We start from the raw sequence: 19,342 nt of genomic DNA on the forward strand, positions 1-19,342 counted from the left end.
TTCAAACCCATGAGATGGGGTGAGCTCCTGTTTGTGAGCTCCAGCTTCCCATGTGGGGGCATGAGAGCAGCCTCTCACAGAATGGTAACACATCCAGGCATCCCCTAGGCAACGTCTCTGCAAACGGCCAATTCTCTCACAGCAGAAGTGACTTGCAGTTTCTCAAGTTGCTTCTGATAACGATTAAAAAATGGTCAGAGACCCCCCCCCCCCGCCCAAATAGGACTTTTTGTATAATGTTTGTCAAAAAGAAATTACTTTTTTTAAAAAAAAAACACTATCTTTTGTTACAGTTAGACAAAATACTATTTTTGAGTCCACTCGTCTCTGATTTTGTATTCACTCATCCCCCCCCCCTTCCCCTCAATTTAAGTAAATTCATCTAAATCAGCCCAAACCATGTCAGGAATCTTTCCTGATAGCCACATAACATATCTATCTATCTATCTATCTATCTATCTATCTATCTATCTATCTATCTATCTCATAGTCTATACCCCTAGGGTGGTTCACAGGTGAGAATGGAGAGGTGATAGGATTGGGGTAATAATATGTGTATCCAGACTGTTGTATTTTGAAGATTATATGTTTTTTTCTTCTTCATATACCAAAATAAAACATATACAAAAAATAGTCCACACACCCATAATAAAAAAGACCTTTTTTTTCTAAAAGGCTCAAGAATAACTGCAAATAAATTTCCCTATTATCTGAGTTTAGATGAGGAGACATATGTTGTATATACATATCAAGACATTTCTCTGGCATTGTTTGGGTTGATATGGCTGAATTAGCTTTTTTTACTTGCATAAATAAATAAATAAATAAATAAATATGAATGAATGAAAGAAAGAAAGAAAGAAACAAACGGGCAACACATTGTTAGAGAAAACAAAATCAAGGTTTATGCATATGTCAGGGCTAGGGCATGCATAATAGACTAAAAATTGAGAGCAGGCACCATGAGACAAGAAAGCTTGAGCCACAAGGAGAGGCAGGTAAGAAATAATAATAATAATAATAATAATAATAATAATAATAATAATAATAATGTATTCAGACTTATTATCAGGATCATGACAGAAATCCAAATCGGTGAGAATTGTAGGATACACTAAGACAAAGAATAGAGCAGAAGATTTTTGTGTGTGTGTATCAGGAGTGACTTGAGAAACTACAAGTCACTTCTGGTGTGAGAGAATTGGTCGTCTGCAAGGATGTTGCCCAGGGGATGCCTGGATGTTTTACCATACTGTGGGAGGCTTCGCTCATGTCCCATGCAAGAGAAGCTGGAACTGACAGAAAGGAGGTCACCCTTCTCCCCAGATTCAAACGCCAACCTTTCAGTCAGTTAGCACAGTTGCTGGCACAAGCATTTAACCCATTGTGCCTACTGGGGCTCCTGAAAGAGAAAGTGAAGAATAGCCCAGGATTGTGAATGCCCTTGACTAGAACTGGAGATCTTCTACACCTTTCTTTGTTCCAACAGACCAATGATTAGGAGGGAAATCACTCTGAAAGGTTTTCTGCTGAGAAGCTGTGATACTGCATTTGATTGGTCCACCTCATATAGATGCCCCTGACAATATACAGTTGAATAATTCAAAACCCCTTTTAAGAGATCCAGCTTGAAATGTTGGGGCTGCAGTTAAAACAGATTAGATGTTTTAGCAACTGATATGTTGTTAGCTGTTTAAAGAGGATTTTAAAAGCATGTTCAACAAAATAGAGTTTCTTCCTTTGTAGGTTATTTCTAACTATCCTCTTATATGAAGGCTGGACATATATGCATTTAAAGATACAGAATACAATCTAGCCCCAAACCTAAATGCAGCCTGCTGTGTGTACCCATCCACTTCTAATAGACCATGAATACAATTTCCTCTCTATTCTATCACCTTTAACTTCTCATTACCATATGAATTATTAGTTGAGAGTAGGAAAAAATGGAAGTGTGCACGAAGGCTTGCCCAAATATGCTGTATCTATAGTAATAGGGAATTTAATTTTGTAATCAGCTTCATTCTAACTGGAAGAGCACCGAGGTTAAAAAAATTGCTGCAAACCAATTTATCCGGATCTACAAGCATGCGTAATAGTATCTACCCATGAAGCCATCTTCAATATAACTCTACACTGTTGGATGCCGGCACTATTTTCAATTTTCATTTGTTAGATTTATGATCAACCATGTCAACTCTGCCCTGAGTAACAGAAGTTGAAAAAATAAATAAAATGAAGTCATTTACCTAAAACATTTTGAGAGTTATTTGTCAAAAAAAAAAAAAAAGGAGAAAAATCTGGTCAGTTTTTGTGCTCAAAGGCATTTACTTACAAAGTTAACCGGATGCTTTGAGAAGAAAACTAATTTAATTTCTTAGTTATCTTAACAGAACATCTGTTAAACCAATATCCAAGGAAGGTAATGTGTTCAAAATTAAATATCCTGCAGGTAGCCTTATTAGAATACATGCAACACTGAAATTTAACTGCTAACCACTCCATTATAAATGTGAAACCAACAACAATTTAATTATTTCTCTGATGGATAGAAAGCAATAAGGGGCCAATCCATCTCTAGTGCTAAATCACTCTTGTTGCTAATGCAGAAGGATGAGTGCAGTGAACAAATCACTGCATCGTCATGTTAAGAATTAATTTTTTACCTTTTATATATTAATGAAACACTTATTACAGTATTTTAACTGGTATGTTAAATAATCTTTTGAAATGCCACATTTAACTGACTCATTATTGGAAATTTAATACAAGGTTGCTGAAAGTGCTGTCTTGGATATTTCCACAGCCTTCCTCACATACTGTGAGTGGAACGTTCAATGTGAATGCTGATTTCCATTTTGCAGCTCAGTAACTGACAGCTTTAGATAAGAATAAGAATTGGAAAGCATGTCCCATGGAGATCAATGCAACTTTCAAGCATGCCGGATTTTCAATGTGAAGCCAAATACTATGCATTAGTTTTAGTTGTGGTTCTACAAATAGGGACACCCATGAATGCAACTAAAATGTAAATAGTACTTAGTAAACACAGGATGAAAAGGTTAGCAAATCTGATTTCCATGATATAAAAGTCCATATGTAATGTGCCTGTATTTGGAGAGGTGGATCAGGAGGGAGTTTTTCTGGTTGGAGCAGGACAACTTAAATCACAAGGCATGTGGGCCAAATCCAACCCACCATGTCATTGTAAGTGGCCCTCCAGTTGCTGGACAGCTACTCCTGCATTTCTCATCATTACACATCATGGCTAGAGCTGATGGGAGTTGTGATGAAGTAACAACTGGAAGGCTTCCGTTTGTTCTGTCTAGTCAGGACAAAGGGGTTTGAACCGGCATACAAGGCTTGCGGAGATGATGTCTGACTTTCAATTGGCCTTTAATATTTCCCCAGTCTCAGGGCCACTAGTGCTACTGGGTTGCAATTCCCATTATCCCCAGTCTACATGGTGGGTAATCAAAAGTTATGGGAGCTATAATCCAATAACATCTGGGGACCTAAACTGGGGGGAAAAATGAAAGAACATCAGCCACTATGTAAAAAAATATATAGTTGTCCCTTTGTATCCATTCAGAAAAACATCTATTTCTGTTTTATTGACTATTCTAAAGCCTTTGACTGTGTGGATCATAATAAATTGTGGCAAGTTCTTGGTGGTATGGGCATACCAAATCACCTTATCTCTCTCCTGGGGAATTTGTATAAGGACCAAGTAGCAATAGTAAGAACTGATCAAGGAACAACAGACTGGTTCAAGATTGGAAAAGGCATGCAGCAGGGTTGTATACTCTCACCCAACCTATTCAACTTGTATGCTGAAAGCATCATGCGATGTGCGAGGCTTGATGAATGCAAGGCTGGGGTAAACATTGCTGGAAGAAATATTAACAATGTTAGATATGCAGATGATACCACTTTGATGGCCAAAAGCGAGGAGGAGCTGAGGGGCCTTCTAATCAAAGTGAAAGAAGAAAGCGCAAAAGCTGGGTTGCAGCTAAACATTAAAAAAACACCAAGATTATGGCAACCAGACTGATTGATAACTGGCACAAAGAGGGGGGAAACGTGGTGGCCACGACAGACTTTGTATTTCAAGGTGCAAAGATTACTGCAGATGCAGACTGCAACCAGGAAATCAGAAGACGCTTACTTCTTGGGAGGAGAGCAATGAGCAATCTTGATAAAATAGTGAAGAGTAGAGACATCACACTGGCAACGAAGATCTACATAGTAAAAGCAAAGGTATTTCCTGTAGTAACCTACAGATGTGACAGCTGGACCATAGGGAAGGCTGAACGAAGGAAGATAGATGCTTTTGAACTGTGGTGTTGAAGGAAAGTTCTGAGACCGCCTTGGACCATGAGAAGATCCAACCAGTCCATACTTAAGGAAATAAAGCCCGACTGTTCATTGGAGGGAAGGATATTAGAGGCAAAGATGAAGTATTTTGGCCACATAATGAGAAGACAGGAAAGCTTAGAGAAGACAATTATGCTGGGGAAAATGGAAAGAAAAAGGAAGAGGGGTCAACCAAGGGTAAGATGGATGGATGGTATCCTTGAAGCGACAGGCTTGACTCTGAAGGAGCTGGGGGTGACTACAGCTGACAGGGAGCTCTGGAGTGGGCTGGTCCATGAGGTCACAAAGAGTCGGAAGTGACTGAATGAATGAACAACAACAACTATATCCATGGCTTCTCTGTCTATGGATACAATGGCTCTTTGATGGAGCCATAAGGCTAATGAAAATGAGTTTGATGCCCCTGACGTAGATCAAGGAGGAATTATCTTTATTACCCACTTTCACATTTTTTAAAAAGCACCAGGCTTGCAAAAAATCAGTAGCCATCAATAATCAAGAAAGCTGCAAAGCAAGCAATACCACAGAAAACAGAGTTACAGACTAAGTTTCGCTAAGTAAATTAGAAAGATAAGAAGGTGTACTGGCATGGAGAACTGAATCCAGTATATATTAAAGCTGCTATTTATGGAAGCAATTCATACATCAGTACATGTACCTTCACTCTCTTTATATCCCCCTCCCCCTGCTTTCCTACATGACAAAATATCCCCCATCCCTTTCTACTTGAAGTAACCATGAAAACATCTCTATGAATTGGAAATTCACATTTCCACTTCATCAAGGCAATTTCTTTTATGTCCTGCAATGTGTTTTTTAATATTAAGCACATCTGGTTAGCCAGCAAATTAACATAAAATGGCACAAATGCCTTAGGGTATCAAAGGCTTAGCCAAAGTTGCAGAATGAAATAACCTACTGCATGTTAAAATATGAGGGACAGATATATGGTGCTTTCATGAAATCAGTTTGCATGATTTGGTTTTCTTGGGAGGAAGGGGAAAGTAGGGGAAACTTACAGGTATGTGGTCTCTGTCAACTCTATCATCCTATGATTCTATGAAATGAGGGAGTGCACTTATATAAATAAAATACATACATACAATATAGTATGATCCTGTGGAGTATGATCCTCATGATTTTATCTACTTGTATCAAACAAAATATGCCCTCTCTAGGAATTTTTTAGATCCTCCAGATGATTCTATGGCATGCTTCCTGTTGAAATTTTCATAGAGTCACTCTGAAGGACCTAGCAAATTCCTAGAGCATGGCTTCATGGCACCAGTAAGGTAACTTCTGCCAGAAGTTGTTCATTTCAAGAGGTTTAACTATCATGCATGGTTTCCTATTTTCATGGAAAGTTCAATAACATATCCCCCAGGGGCATAGGGTTTTTTCCCTGTATATGTGGCATATGTAAGTATTATATTAGAAGTATATGTTAAAACTCTAAATAAGATATTGAACCTAGCGAAGCCAGGTTCAAGTACAGTATGCAGGGGATAGCACAAGTATCCTAAGTTTCTTTAAAAAAAAACTAAGTTCAAAAAGTCATAGCAAGGAAAGGAAATTACTGCATTTAGCTCAACAAATGGAAGCATTTACAGCTACCTTAATCTGTTCTTTGACATTTACTGTCTCAAAGAGATTATTTCTCTCTTTGGAGCAACTGCTTATTTTTAATGTGCAGCTGTTTACCCTCACTGACTCGCTATTACCAATTTATATCATTGTTTTACCTCTATGTTTCTAACATAGAGACATATGGCATGTAGAAAAGAACTAAAACAATGTGAAAGGTTGTTGAATGAAGGAAAATTAAATCAGATTACACCTTTCCTGCATAGTATTGCAGGGGGGAAAACATGTATACCATGAGCTATGTTTTTCACATATCTAGAGAGTGTGAGAAATTCCATTTAGCCTGTATTTTAAAGCCAACTGACTTAATTGACATTTCCTGATGCTACTATGAGGATTGGAGTTATTATTTTGATCCAGCCTTTCTTTTAATGGTGTAATATAGAGCTACTCTCAAAAAGTACATTTTTATATTAGGAAAATGTACATATGTTTGAGGAAACTGTGTCTGTAAATAAAATAAATCTTGCATGGGTTAGAAATGGAATGCAGTGGATTTATGAACAGACATCTGTAAAACTGATGCAGTCTGGAAATTGACGGATTCTTCATGCCCAGATAGGACAGAAAGCACTGTATAGGTGCAATTTGATATTTGTTTATCTTGTAGTAACCCCCTTGAATGCAATAGAATTTACCTCTATAAATTGTACTGGGGGGATCACTTCTCTTAAGATTTGGCATCTTTATGAAACCAAGTGTATTGCTATACTTTTCTTTCCATGTTGCCTCTTCATACTAATGCAAAGTCCAAAAATAATGCAAGTTTTCAGCAATGCCAGGTTTCACAATAGAAATAATGCAAATACTTTGACAAAAGTCCAAACACAACACAAGCAATACCTCTAACCAACTAAAAGTTCCAAGGAGTAATTAAGCTCTAAGTTCTCAAGAATGCTTTCTCAGTCTAGGTAATTCAATAAACTAAAGGAGAGGCATAAAAGTCCAAAGGTCTGATCAGATCTTACAGCTGTAAAGTATGGAGATAAATCTGTATACCAAATAGTTTGCATAGGTGTAAGAAGGCAGGCAGGTATTAGGTTGCAAGTAACAATAATAACATTTTCAGAAGTAAAGACTCCACATTTCCTCAGTATCATATATTAGGTACGGCACTGAATCAGTTGCTAGTTGTAATTGAAGACATACCACCCCAGAAGTGACTCTGGAATCTCATTGATTTTTGGGAATCTATTTAATTAAAAACTTGGGATGGAAATAATATTTTTTAAAAATAGTTAGTAAACAGTATAGGAAACTTCTGGCATGGAGAATTCTGGACTGATGAGGACATTAACACTTCAGGACCTATTCTATGCAAAATCCACACATTATTATTATTATTATTATTATTATTATTATTATTATTATTATTATGCAGACAGACCACTTTTTGTGCAGGAATCATCAATCTCTGTACAGAGAGTAATACTTCTGCATACTTCTGCATAGAAGTATTTTCTTTATGGAAAATGTTGTTTGTTGTGCAAAGTTAGTTTTTTCATGTAAACAAACAACCCATACGAAAATGTTAAAAGTACCTGTTATTTGTTTAGCAATAAATTTATTTAACACTGGTCTCAGGTTGGTGGGGACAAAAGAGAGGGCCTTCTCAGTGGTGGTCCCCCAGCTCTGAAACTCCTTCCAGATTGACTAGACAATCCCCCAGATAGCTTGGCCCCAACTAGGACCCAAAATCTTGTGCTCATACTTTACTATTGTTCTGTACACAAAGTTATAAGGCTCTATTTCATACTGCCCTCTATCTCTACTCCTGCCATATGACCTACACACTTTATCCATCAGCCCTATCCTCACAATTGTTTTTGCACTAGTTGTGCTCAGGAATTGATCACTATCGCAGAGTTCATTGGTTATTGGTTTGATGTTTGCTTTTATATTTTGTTATAATGTTGTTGTTTTATTCTGTTTTATACTGTTGTTATATATTTTAAAGTGCTATTTTTTAACCATGTTGATTGAGCTCATCCCCATGGAAGCCGCCCCGAGTCCCTTCCGGGAGATGGAGGCGGGTACAAAAATAAAGTTGTTGTTATTATTGCTGTTGTTATCATTATTTGAACAAAATATTTTTTTCAGTAGGTTTTTGAGACAATGATTTTTTTCAAAAGAATCTCAAATTATATGAATAAGTAAATACAATCTAATAGTGCTTAGACATCTTCAATGAGGTGTCTTGATGTGTCACGACTAGGAAGGGAAAGAAAAGCCATTTCTTTCCTGGCTGAAAACCCAGTTGAGAAGAACAACATAGTGGTAACAATTTTGCAGTTTTGCTCTATATTTTAATCTATGTATATACACTGTTTTAGTCTGGGATGTTTCCAAATAGCTACATGGATAGTGTGTATGCAAGATTGCTGGAGAAAGAATAATATTTTACCAATTTTTTTTCCAAAACGATGATTTTGTATAATCAATATTGTTTCCAGAAATTCACCAGTTATATGTGCAAAAACAATGCTTTTGTACAACTCTTTTGAACATTACAACAAAGCTAGTCAACTTTTCAAATCCTTAGTGAACACATACTTTTGGATCAAGGATGAGAAAATCTGTGAGTATTTTTTATCCCACTGTGGCGTAACTTAGAATCATAGAGTTGGATGAAACCAAAAAGGCCATCCAGTCCAGCTCCCTGCTATTCAGGAACACACAATCAAAGCACACCCAAACGATGGCCATCCAGCCTCTGCTTAAAAACAACCAGAAAAGGAGACTCCACTACACTCCAAGTCAGCATACTTTGAAGCTTATATTTCATGTGAAATTTTTGCTGGTCCTAATAAATGTATTGCTTGTCTCTGGATTATTCTCATGGACCAATATAACTACCCTGCTTTGGACAATATTTTTTCAGTGTAACATTTCCCTTTTTCCTCTTCTTTTGGTGGCAACATTTCAAAGTCACTTTCTTTAAAGGTGATAATTGAAAAATTAAATTTTCATGCATTCCAGGATGCTTTGTGGAACTGCAAAGCAAGGACAGAACAAGATGTACCTCCAGTGACTCAAGTGTTTGTGAATTAGAAGCAAATTTGTTCTTAAAATAAGGTTGGAAATACCAACATTTAATCTGTTCTTACAATCAGGTAGAGGAGACATCCAGGTTCCCAGCACAACGTGCACTAAAAAGTTTGTTTAACCTGTAAGTATCATTTTTATATAACATGCATTTTTGACAGCTAACAGTAAGAGTGTAGGGCAGCTTTCTAAAGCTGACCTTTTGTCCTTTTTTTCATCACCAATCTATATGGTCATAATAATTTTGACAGACTACGAAAACCATGGTGTCACAGAGGAGACATTAACAGTGACACAATGACATGAAATGTTCTGAGTCCACTGCCAAACTTCAAATTATATATCTGTAATGTGATGTGAGCTATTCTTTACTCGTTTCAATCTTATGAAGAGGTGGCAATCGCATCATTCTGAATATCCCGTTATCACTTCAGTAAAGAGCAGCTGCAAAAATGTCATAACCTCTGTGACAAGGGGAGGAAAGCAGCTATTAGTAAACTTTCTCACAGAAGATATGATAGCAGCTTGAAATATGTTGGCATCTTGATATTACTGAGTAATGGCAGAAAAGTTTAACATAGGTGAGCATAGCTGGGAAAAAAGTATTTGTGTGTGTGTGTGGCAGAAAGCTATATACTATATTTACAGACAACAATGCATACTCAGACAAGGAATAACTAACCTGCAATTTTAATTGACAATTTATATATCCATCCTGTGCAAGATCATCTCTCATGGTTCACAACCCAAACTGCACCCCAGGTGTAAGATAAAGCATAGCCCTGTAGTTCCTTAAAGGTTACTTTTTAATTCTCTATTGAGAACTAATTCAGTGTAACTTCTCTTTTAAAGATTCAATATTTATTTTCAGAGAAGAGGAAATAAGGAGTGCTATTGCACACTTACTGTCATTTTTAACATCCAGGTAATGCAAATAATTCAGTGCATAGAGAAAATTCACAGTTAACTGTTCTTACTTGCCTGAATAGTTTTACAGTGGGTACACAAGATTTTTTGGGACAGGCCAGTTGCTGATCTGCAGCATACTTAAAGTCATTCCTGCCCTTTGGGATTATTTGGAAGCTTTTAAGCAGAGGCTGGATGGCCATTTGTCAGGGGTGATTTGAATGCAATATTCCTGCTTCTTGGCAGGGGGTTGGACTGGATGGCCCATGAGGTCTCTTCCAACTCTTTGATTCTATGATTCTATGATTCTATGATTTATCGCCATCTTATATATTATGTTTTTCTGTAGGGGTGAGATAGATAAATTATTCCTATCAGGAGCAGGTCAGCATCAAGTGATATAAATATTTTCAGGAAGTTTAAGAAAGTTATGTAGAAATTTATTTATTTATTTATTTACAGTTCTTATATTCCGCCCTTCTCACCCCGCAGGGGACTCAGGGCGGATTACAGTAAACACATATATGGCAAACATTCAATGCCAGTTTGACAGACAACAAATACAGACAAATACACCAAGGCTATTTAACTTTTTTTTTTTCTGGCCGCCAGGGGAGCTGCTGCTTTTCATCGTCCATCAACGACACCGATGAAGTTCTTCCGCATTCCACATTCCCCGGAGTCTTCTTTCTTTATGGCCTCATAAATTAGTTAAATTCAGCCTCCCACACTTTAAGGTGGTACCTTATTTTCCTACTTGACAGATGCAACTGTCTTTCGGGTTGCAAAGGTCGACAACGGGCTACACAATGGCTGGACACCCACTCCAGCCCGGGCTGGCCTCGAACTCATGACCTTTTGGTCAGAGTGATCTTAATGCAGCTGACACTCAGCCAGCTGAGCCACAATCCCGGTGCCTAGAAATAAAGTGTTGGCTGAAAGAATAAGACAGATCTCTGCCAGATTATCTGTCTGCTGTTTTTTTTAATCATGTCAGAAGCAAATGTCAGAAGTAACTTGAGAATATACCACTTCTGGTGTGAGAAAATCGGCCGCCTGCAAGAACATTGCCCAGAGGAGGCCCAGATGTATTACCATCCTGTGGAAGGCTTCTCTCCACATGAAAATCTGGGGTTGACAGACAGGAGCTCACCCCATCAAGTCTTTAGGTCAACAGTTCAGCCAGAATAAGGGTTTTAACCCATTGCGCCACTGCGGCTGTTGGATGAAGGCAACAAACTGAAGCTTAATCCAGACAAAACAGAGGTAAGGCACTTGGACTGTGCAGATCATCTCTCAAAATGAGATGCAACTTCTGCTCAAACCACCAATATCAATGCACAGACACTGGTGGAGAAGCAGAAGTTGCTTAGGTCAGCTTAAGCTCTAGACTGGAAGCCACTGTTTTCTATACCAACACTGGTCATGCTTTGAACACCTTCTATCTACTAGTTCATCACACATACCGGAGAAATTATGATTTTTATATATAGGTATGTCCATACACATATTCAAAGATCACGTTTCAGTGACAAGTCAGTTTAAATTAATAGCTTCCACAAATACAGAATCCTCAAAACTCTTAATGACAGGAAGATGAGAAGGAATAAAATAGTATAGATTGATAGTATAGATTTATCTGAAATTCTGAAATTAAAAACTGTCCACATGGGTGGCTGAGACAGTGACACTTTTGCTTTCTAATGGTCCAGTGTACAAAACTTTTGTTTTATGCATACAATGATTGAAATATTATGTATACAATTATCTCCAGGCTATGCATATAAGGTGAATAGGAACCATAAATGAATTTTGTGTTTAGACCTGGATCCAATCTCCCAGATATCTCATACTGTATGTATATGCAAGGGGCACCCTGGTGGTGCATTGGGTTAAACTGCTGAGCTGCTGAACTTGCTGAACAAAAGGCCAGTGGTTTGAATCCAGGGAGCAAGTGAGCTCCCGCTGTTAGCCCCAGCTTCTGTCAGCCTAGCAGTTTGAAAAGATGCAAATGTGAGGAGATCAATAGGTACCATTCTAGCGGGAAGGTAACAGTGCTCCATGCAGTCATGCTGGCCACATGACTTTGGAGGTGTCTATGGACAATGCCAGCTCTTCAGCTTAGAAATGCACTACCCTGCAGAGTTGGATATGACTAGACTTAATGTCAGGGGAAAACCTTGACCTTTACTATGTATATTAAAATAGAGCTATTTCAATTTTTTAAAAAAATCTAAAATACTTTTGATCCCAAGAATTTCAGACAAGGGATACTCAACCTGTACTTTCTGAAAATGAAGCTTTGTTGTATTTTTATGGCCTCAGAATAAAGATTAGTCAAAGAAATTTATTTTGAGTAACCCTTTTTATTCTGTTGTGTTTTGACATGCTTGCTTTAAATTAATTGTTTTGAATTATGTATATGTTTCTTCTAGGGATTCACTTGCATAGGGAATGACAGCATCTATGCAATACATTAAAATCAAGGGAGCCGGATTAAAGGCTCTTAATAAGCTACTAATTGCAAGATGAGTAAACAACACAGTGTAACATCTAAGTATGACTCTCAAGCTGTGCAAGTCAGTGTTTTCCAAGCAGAAATGGGTGAATCAGTCAGTTTCCAATCATTGTCACTGTGACCTGGTCTCTCCATGATAAAAAGCACAGAGTATCCCTCTAGCTCAGAGGTCCTCAAACTAAGGCCCGGGGGCCGGATACGGCCCTCCAAGGTCATTTACCTGGCCCTTGCTCAGGTTCAACCTAAGTCTGAAACGATTTGAAAGCACACAACAACAACAATCCTATCTCATCAGCCAAAAGCAGGTCCACACTTCTCACTGAAATGCTAAGTTTATATTTAATTATTTTATTGTTTTAAAGTGGTTTTTTGCACTACACATAAGATATGTGCAGTGTGCATAGGAATTCATGTTTTGTTTTGTTTTTTTTTCAAATTATAATCCGGCCCTCCAACAGTTTGAGGGACTGTGATCTGGCCCTCTGTTTAAAAAGTTTGAGGACCCCTGCTCTAGCTCCATCATCTACAGACACTTTTAAAAGTATCTGTCTTTACTATTGTGAGCTACTATGAGTCTCAGGGATGAGTAAAAATGGGACCTAAAATCAATATCATGATCATCATCATCTACCCAAGAAAAAGATGGAAGAACTCTACATCACAAAGGTTCAGTCAGTCTAAAACTTTACACAATTTGGAAGCCTATCCTTCCAAACATACATTCCGCCACAAAGCCAGAGCAGTGATAAAGCTTTCTGAGCTATTTGCCTAGGCATCATGGAGGGTCAGCGGTTTTAAAATCATACTGAGATCAGCTATCAGAAAAAGGATAAGTCCATGCAAGATCAGACTCATTCCAGTCCTTTCTTGGTTTCCTTCTATCTCCTTGAAAATGTTTAATCTCATTGGAGGTTGTTTGGTGGGTGCCATCCTTCTGTCTTTGACTCTTACAATGGCATTCTTCCCAAGTTGAGACAAATCAATCAAGCAACAGGAAAATAATACCTCCTTATGCAAGCTCAGAAAACGTAGAACTGTAAGCACCATTCCCCATTGCTCTGCCAAAGGGGTCCAAAAGATTTTTCTCAATAGCTTTAGTAGTCATAAAGCAGGGTGAAAAGCTTTATTCTTATAGCATAACAGATCTTATATTTTGGTATGTTTTCACTACAGTTATCACATATTGAGGACAAAATAAATTGTGTAGAAATTGTTCTGGTTTTATAATGAATAGTGCTCAAGCCCTGTAGTTTCAGTTTATCTTGTCCAAGCAATATGTTTATTTAAGAATGTTTAAATCAACTATCTTACAAATACAATGTCATGTCCCTCGTAGAGCTGTTGATAAATCTATATGTGAAGACATTTGATAATTCCATTTTGTCAAAAACTAAAACTAAACCTAAAATTAAACCAGAACCTCAACTGAAATGGGCAAGTGTGAATGTTGCAATTGACCACATTGATTAGCTTTTAATGGCCTAGTATCTTCAAAGCCTGGCTGATTGCTGCCTGGGGGATCCTTTGTTGGGAGGTATTAGCTGGCCCTGATCTGTTCTTGACTGGAATTCCCCTGTTATTTTTTTGGGGGGGGGGGGGTTAGTGTTGCTCTTTATTTACAGAAATATAAACATCACTGGCCTAGTTTCCAACAAACCATACAACCTCTGAGGATGTCTGCCATAGATGTGGGTGAAACATCAGGAGAGAATGCTTCTGGAACATGGCCATACAGCCTGGAAAACTCACAGCAACTCAGTGATATTGGCCATGAAAGCCTTCGACAACATACTCAACTGAAATGTTGAAGAATATAAATAAGAAAAATAATATATTTAATTGATGTGTTATCATAACAATTAAAAGAAATAAAATTTATTTTAATGTATGCTTCAAAACAGATATTCATTTTATGTAAACCTGTACATCTCTCCTTCCTGACTGAACCACAAGAGAGCTGAGCAGTGATGACAGACTTGCCTTCCCCTAACTTTGCTAACTCAAAGATGTGGCCCTTGCATGTGAAGTAAATCCACACAAATAACATACATCCTAAAACATCAGAAAAATATTTGCTTCTATAAAGATAGTTTCAATCACATGGTGGTAATTATTTTGGAAGACTCAGAAAAATCAATATTCAAAAACACTTCAGTATCTTAGCTTGTTAGATAGTTTCTTGCCCCAATTTATTCTTTCTTTAATTAGCAAAACTATATATATTTTGGGAAAAACCCAGAAAAACAGCAAGATACATATCATTAAATAGCATTGTTTGAATCCTTTAGATAACTGTCAGCTGTGACATTCAGAACGATGACTTCCCCATTATATAAACTTGAAAGTCTATTGTAGTTTCTCATCTGAATAACACAAATGCCATTAAAAATCCTCCTACTGTTAAACATCTGTTTTACACCTACACTTTTTCTTAAATAACTGAGGATAAGCATTGCTAAGGCACACAGCATATTCATCATTCCCAAGCTGATTTCTTCATTGAAGCACAGCCATGGCTGTAAGTAGATACAAGAAGACATGCTCAGAACTGGGCGTGTTGACATCAGTTGGCTTAGATATATCAGATGGCAAATTACCTTTGATAAGTCCCCAGCCTCCAAGTAGAAGCAGATAATAAATACGTTCCATGTAACCCACAGGACTAACCAGGCAGCATACTGCAGAAAAGGAAAAAAGAATAATACATTATTAATGTTGATATCAACTAAGTTTAAATAAAGCTTACATGACAAATCTGAAGTGTTTCCAGAAGAAACGGGGAAACCATCTTAGCCACTGATTTCAGAGATTTTTGCAAGGATATTATTATACTGTTTCAAGGAAAGATAATATTTGGCAAAGGGCATGAAATAGAAGGGAGAAGATTAGTTCAGATCATACCTTAATGTGACCCCAGCTAATTTCCACTTACCAAATCACCACAAAAAACCAAAATGCAATATTTGGTATTCATGCTATTGTCAAATTTATGAGGCAATTCTCCAAGAAAAGTGCAGATATATGGAGGCATGCACAAAAATGTATCAATGTTTGTGCATGTCTCATCACATAAATACGGTTTATGGAAATGCATTAAGGACAAAGACTTATAAAAGTGCTTATGTAAAGAGAAATACAAATAAAAATGGATATGACCTTGTAAAAACCAAGCTCTAATGTGGAGAAAGAGCAAAATGACTCAAAATAAGAAATCAAAATTGTAACAAGAAAATTAAAATCTGAAATACATCTTTTTACAAGTGCATAAACAAAGGGCCCTTTCCTACAACACAGTTATAGCACGACGATTCCAAACTGATTGCCATAGTTCCACTGTATGGAATTCTGGAGTTTGCAGTTTGGTGAGGAACTAGAGCTCCCTGTCTTGGAAATCTAAATGTTTCTCCCTAAACTGCAAATCCCAGAATACCACAGACTTCAGTCATAAATTCTTAACATGCCACCTCTCTATTCTGCCTTGGTCAGGCCACACCTGGAATACTGTGTCCAATTCTGGGCACCACAATTGAAGGGAGATGTTGACAAGCTGCAATGTGTCCAGAGGAGGGCAACTAAAATGATCAAGGGTCTGAAGAACAAGCCCTATAAGGAGCTGCTGAAAGAGCTGGACATGTTTAGCCTGAAGAAGAGAAGACTGAAAGGCGACATACTGGCCATGTATAAATGCGTGAGGGGACGTTACAGGGAGGAGAGTGCAAGCTTGTTTTTTGCTGCCCTGGAGACTAGGACGCGTAACAATGGCTTCAAATACAGGAAAGGAGATTCCACCTGAATATGAGGAAGAACTTGCTAACTGTGAGAGCTGTTCAGCAGTGGAACTCTCTACCCTGGAGTGTGATGAAGGCTCCTTTTTTGGAGGCTTTTAAACAGAGGCTGGATGGCCATCTGTCAGGGGTGCTTTGGTTGTGCTTTTCCTGCTTCTTGGCAGCGGGTTGGACTGGATAGCCCATGAGGTCTCTTCCAACTCCTATAATTCTATGACTTCTAATGGGCTCCCAAACCTATAACAGCCAATAATATATATCCAGCCACAAACAGTGAAGAAATGACAATGGCAAGACTTCCTTCCTTATTTTATAAAAATATATATGCAAATATATAATTAATATATAAATTACACAGTATGCGTGATTTATAGTAATTATTCTGAATTTAATACAATTCCCTGTTCTCCCTCTAAGTCTCCCTGTCAATTATTTCATGGGTCCAGACTCCTATCTCTCTTTCCATTTTAATTACTTGACTCTTTGCCAAAACATGCTGTTAAAAAAAGAAAGAAATTCCTTAACAATATCTAATATTTTATAAGAATAAATGAAGAGAATTAACTTTATGCTAATATGCCTCCTTTTCATAATAATTAAATTGATTTTACAGGTTCATTATATTACTACTCTAGAAAATTGTTTTCCAAGCTACTACAAACACAGCAGTAAGACTGTTTCTTCTTTTTAATATCACTTTGTAAATGTTCTGTTTTGTTACCCAAGTTAAACATTGACACAGTGTTTTAGTTACTCAATGCTATTATATATCAATTTGTTACTTTTCTATGTTGTTATGAAACTGTTTGAAGCAGTCAACCCAGACTTTGAGAATTGTTACAGAGACTTCGTTTCTTTCCATTTTTGAGCACCCACCACAAGTCAGATCATACTTTGTCATAATAATAAATTATGTTTACACTCATTTGGCATACTCTTCATGCAACTCATAGTGAAACTTTGCAAAACATGGGATAAGCTACATTTTGGAATGAGTGTTCTTGTGCTAAAATACAATTTAAAGATAGCTGCATTTTAATGTTGTGACATACTATAAAGTATAACACCCATATCCAAAAAACTGGTATGCACAACTTAACTTAAATGAATGTTCTCTCTAGGCATTTTCTAGGTCCATGATGGTGAACCTATGACATGCGTGTCAGCACTGACATACTATTTTTGATGACACGTGGCCACATGCAGCCGCATACAGAGAAGTACACCTTATAAGAGCCAATCTAATTCCATCCTTAAATTTGTAAAAGGCTCTACAAATTTAACATCTGCATGTTTGAGCATTGTTCACTCCATAACTCAGCATGGAATACACATTTTTCTTATTTAAACTATAAATATTGCAAAATTACGTTTATTTTTTCTTGAAGTTGACACCCCACCCAAGTCATGGTCAGGTTTTTGGCAAATTTTGATACACCGAGCTCAAAAGGTTGCCCATCACTGTTCTAGGTGCACCAGTGTGACCTTAAGTCCAACTTCCACTGGAACAACGTAAAATGAGGAATTATGAAAATCCCTTTCTTCAAATGAATATAACTGAAATTAACTGTGGCTTAGAATCAGAAAATGACATTCTGTGAAGAAAAGTGGCATACACAAGATCATGCCATCATGAAGGAAGGGCCATTCTTCCATATGGCCCCCTCCAAAAATTGCTCTACAATCTAGAGCAGGCCTGCACAACCTGTGGTCCTCCAGATGTTTTGGAATTCAGGTCCAATAATTCCTGACCATTGGACAAGATGGCTAAGGCTTCTGGGAGTTGGAAGCCCTAACACTTGGCTTACTCAAAATTAACTCAGGTTTCAATGACTGAGCAGGGATGTGAACCCTGGGCTTCCAGACTCCTAGTGCAACACTAAAAAAAAAACAACCTATACCATGACCACCCACAAAGGCCATGAATTTCCATCATATGACAGATCTAAAGCTTAGATACCTGAGACCACTTAATTAATTCATCATGAAATGCCATTTGAATGAAAACATTCCCAGTTCAAAGCTGTCCACATGCTTAAACAGCTTCTACAACTCTACAACAGCTTCAATTTGCTGCCTGGTATCTTGTAACATTAGATAGAATTGTCTTAAAACAAAGTCTCATTACAAATTTTCAGATACTGGAGATGTTTCTAATTTCAAATATCTTTAGTCTTTGGATTGCAGCTATTTAAATGTCATTTCAGCTACATGTTTAAACTAATCATTCTGGAAACTTAGTACTGAAAGTCTGCAGGAAGACAATGAACAAATCCCACTGGCATTTCCCATTTCTAATTAGAGCTACATTTTGTGAGAGATCTTCCAAGTGCTAATTTCCCCCATCTTTTTTTCCAGGAATACTACATAACTACATTAACTTACTGTAATCATTACACAACTTATAAGAGCCACAAATCAGTAAGGTCTGTGAGACAATTGAGAACTGGGGTTGCCATTCCCATCCCTCAAGACATATCACAATTTTTGAGAAAAACACAAAACAGAGATATTAACAACAACAATATTCATTACGGTCCATAGATGTATTAGTAAATGAACAGTCATTTTGAATTCTCCCATCTTAGGAGAAGGGATATTCAATAAAGTGAACAAGTGCTATGAAGATAGACATATAACCCATTATTCTGTTAAATGTTTAAAAAACAGAGGACTGTTCAAAACCTAGACCCAGTATCCTATGAATATATTTCTAGGTACATAATGTTTTCAGAATATATAGTCATATTGTCACTGAAATACTACTCTTTTTCCCTGTTACTTATTAATGACATTGTACAAATTAACACAAAATTCATTGGAATTTTATACGAGTATAACACAGAAGTTGGATATATTTAATACTTATATGTCCCAAATGCTTGACAACATGCTCTAGAAAATTTTTGAGGGTAATTTCATCGTTGTTTTTTTGTTGTTGTTGTTGCTCCCTTGGCCTTTTTTGGGATTGGAGAAATAAGGACAGGGGGAATCAATTTCTTAGTTACTTTTTGTTGGATGCTTCCAATACCTCCTTGGGGTGGTTCACAAATGTTTTGTGAGTCAA

The 19,342-nt window shown here is 37.3% G+C and overlaps 1 protein-coding gene across 3 annotated transcripts in view; it reads right to left on the reverse strand.

Moving 5' to 3' along the window:
- The window catches only part of NKAIN2 (sodium/potassium transporting ATPase interacting 2), a 635,701-nt gene that overhangs the window by 284,460 nt on the left and 331,899 nt on the right, over positions 1 to 19,342 (reverse strand). For all 3 annotated transcript variants that reach the window (XM_060753280.2, XM_060753281.2, XM_067466859.1), the window contains exon 3: positions 15,088 to 15,168. In XM_060753280.2, coding sequence (XP_060609263.2) covers positions 15,088 to 15,168 — 81 coding nt within the window. The remainder of the gene's footprint in view (positions 1 to 15,087; positions 15,169 to 19,342) is intronic.

This window comes from Anolis sagrei, chromosome 1 (assembly GCF_037176765.1).
Source record: "Anolis sagrei isolate rAnoSag1 chromosome 1, rAnoSag1.mat, whole genome shotgun sequence".
NCBI classification, from domain to species: Eukaryota; Metazoa; Chordata; class Lepidosauria; order Squamata; family Dactyloidae; genus Anolis; species Anolis sagrei.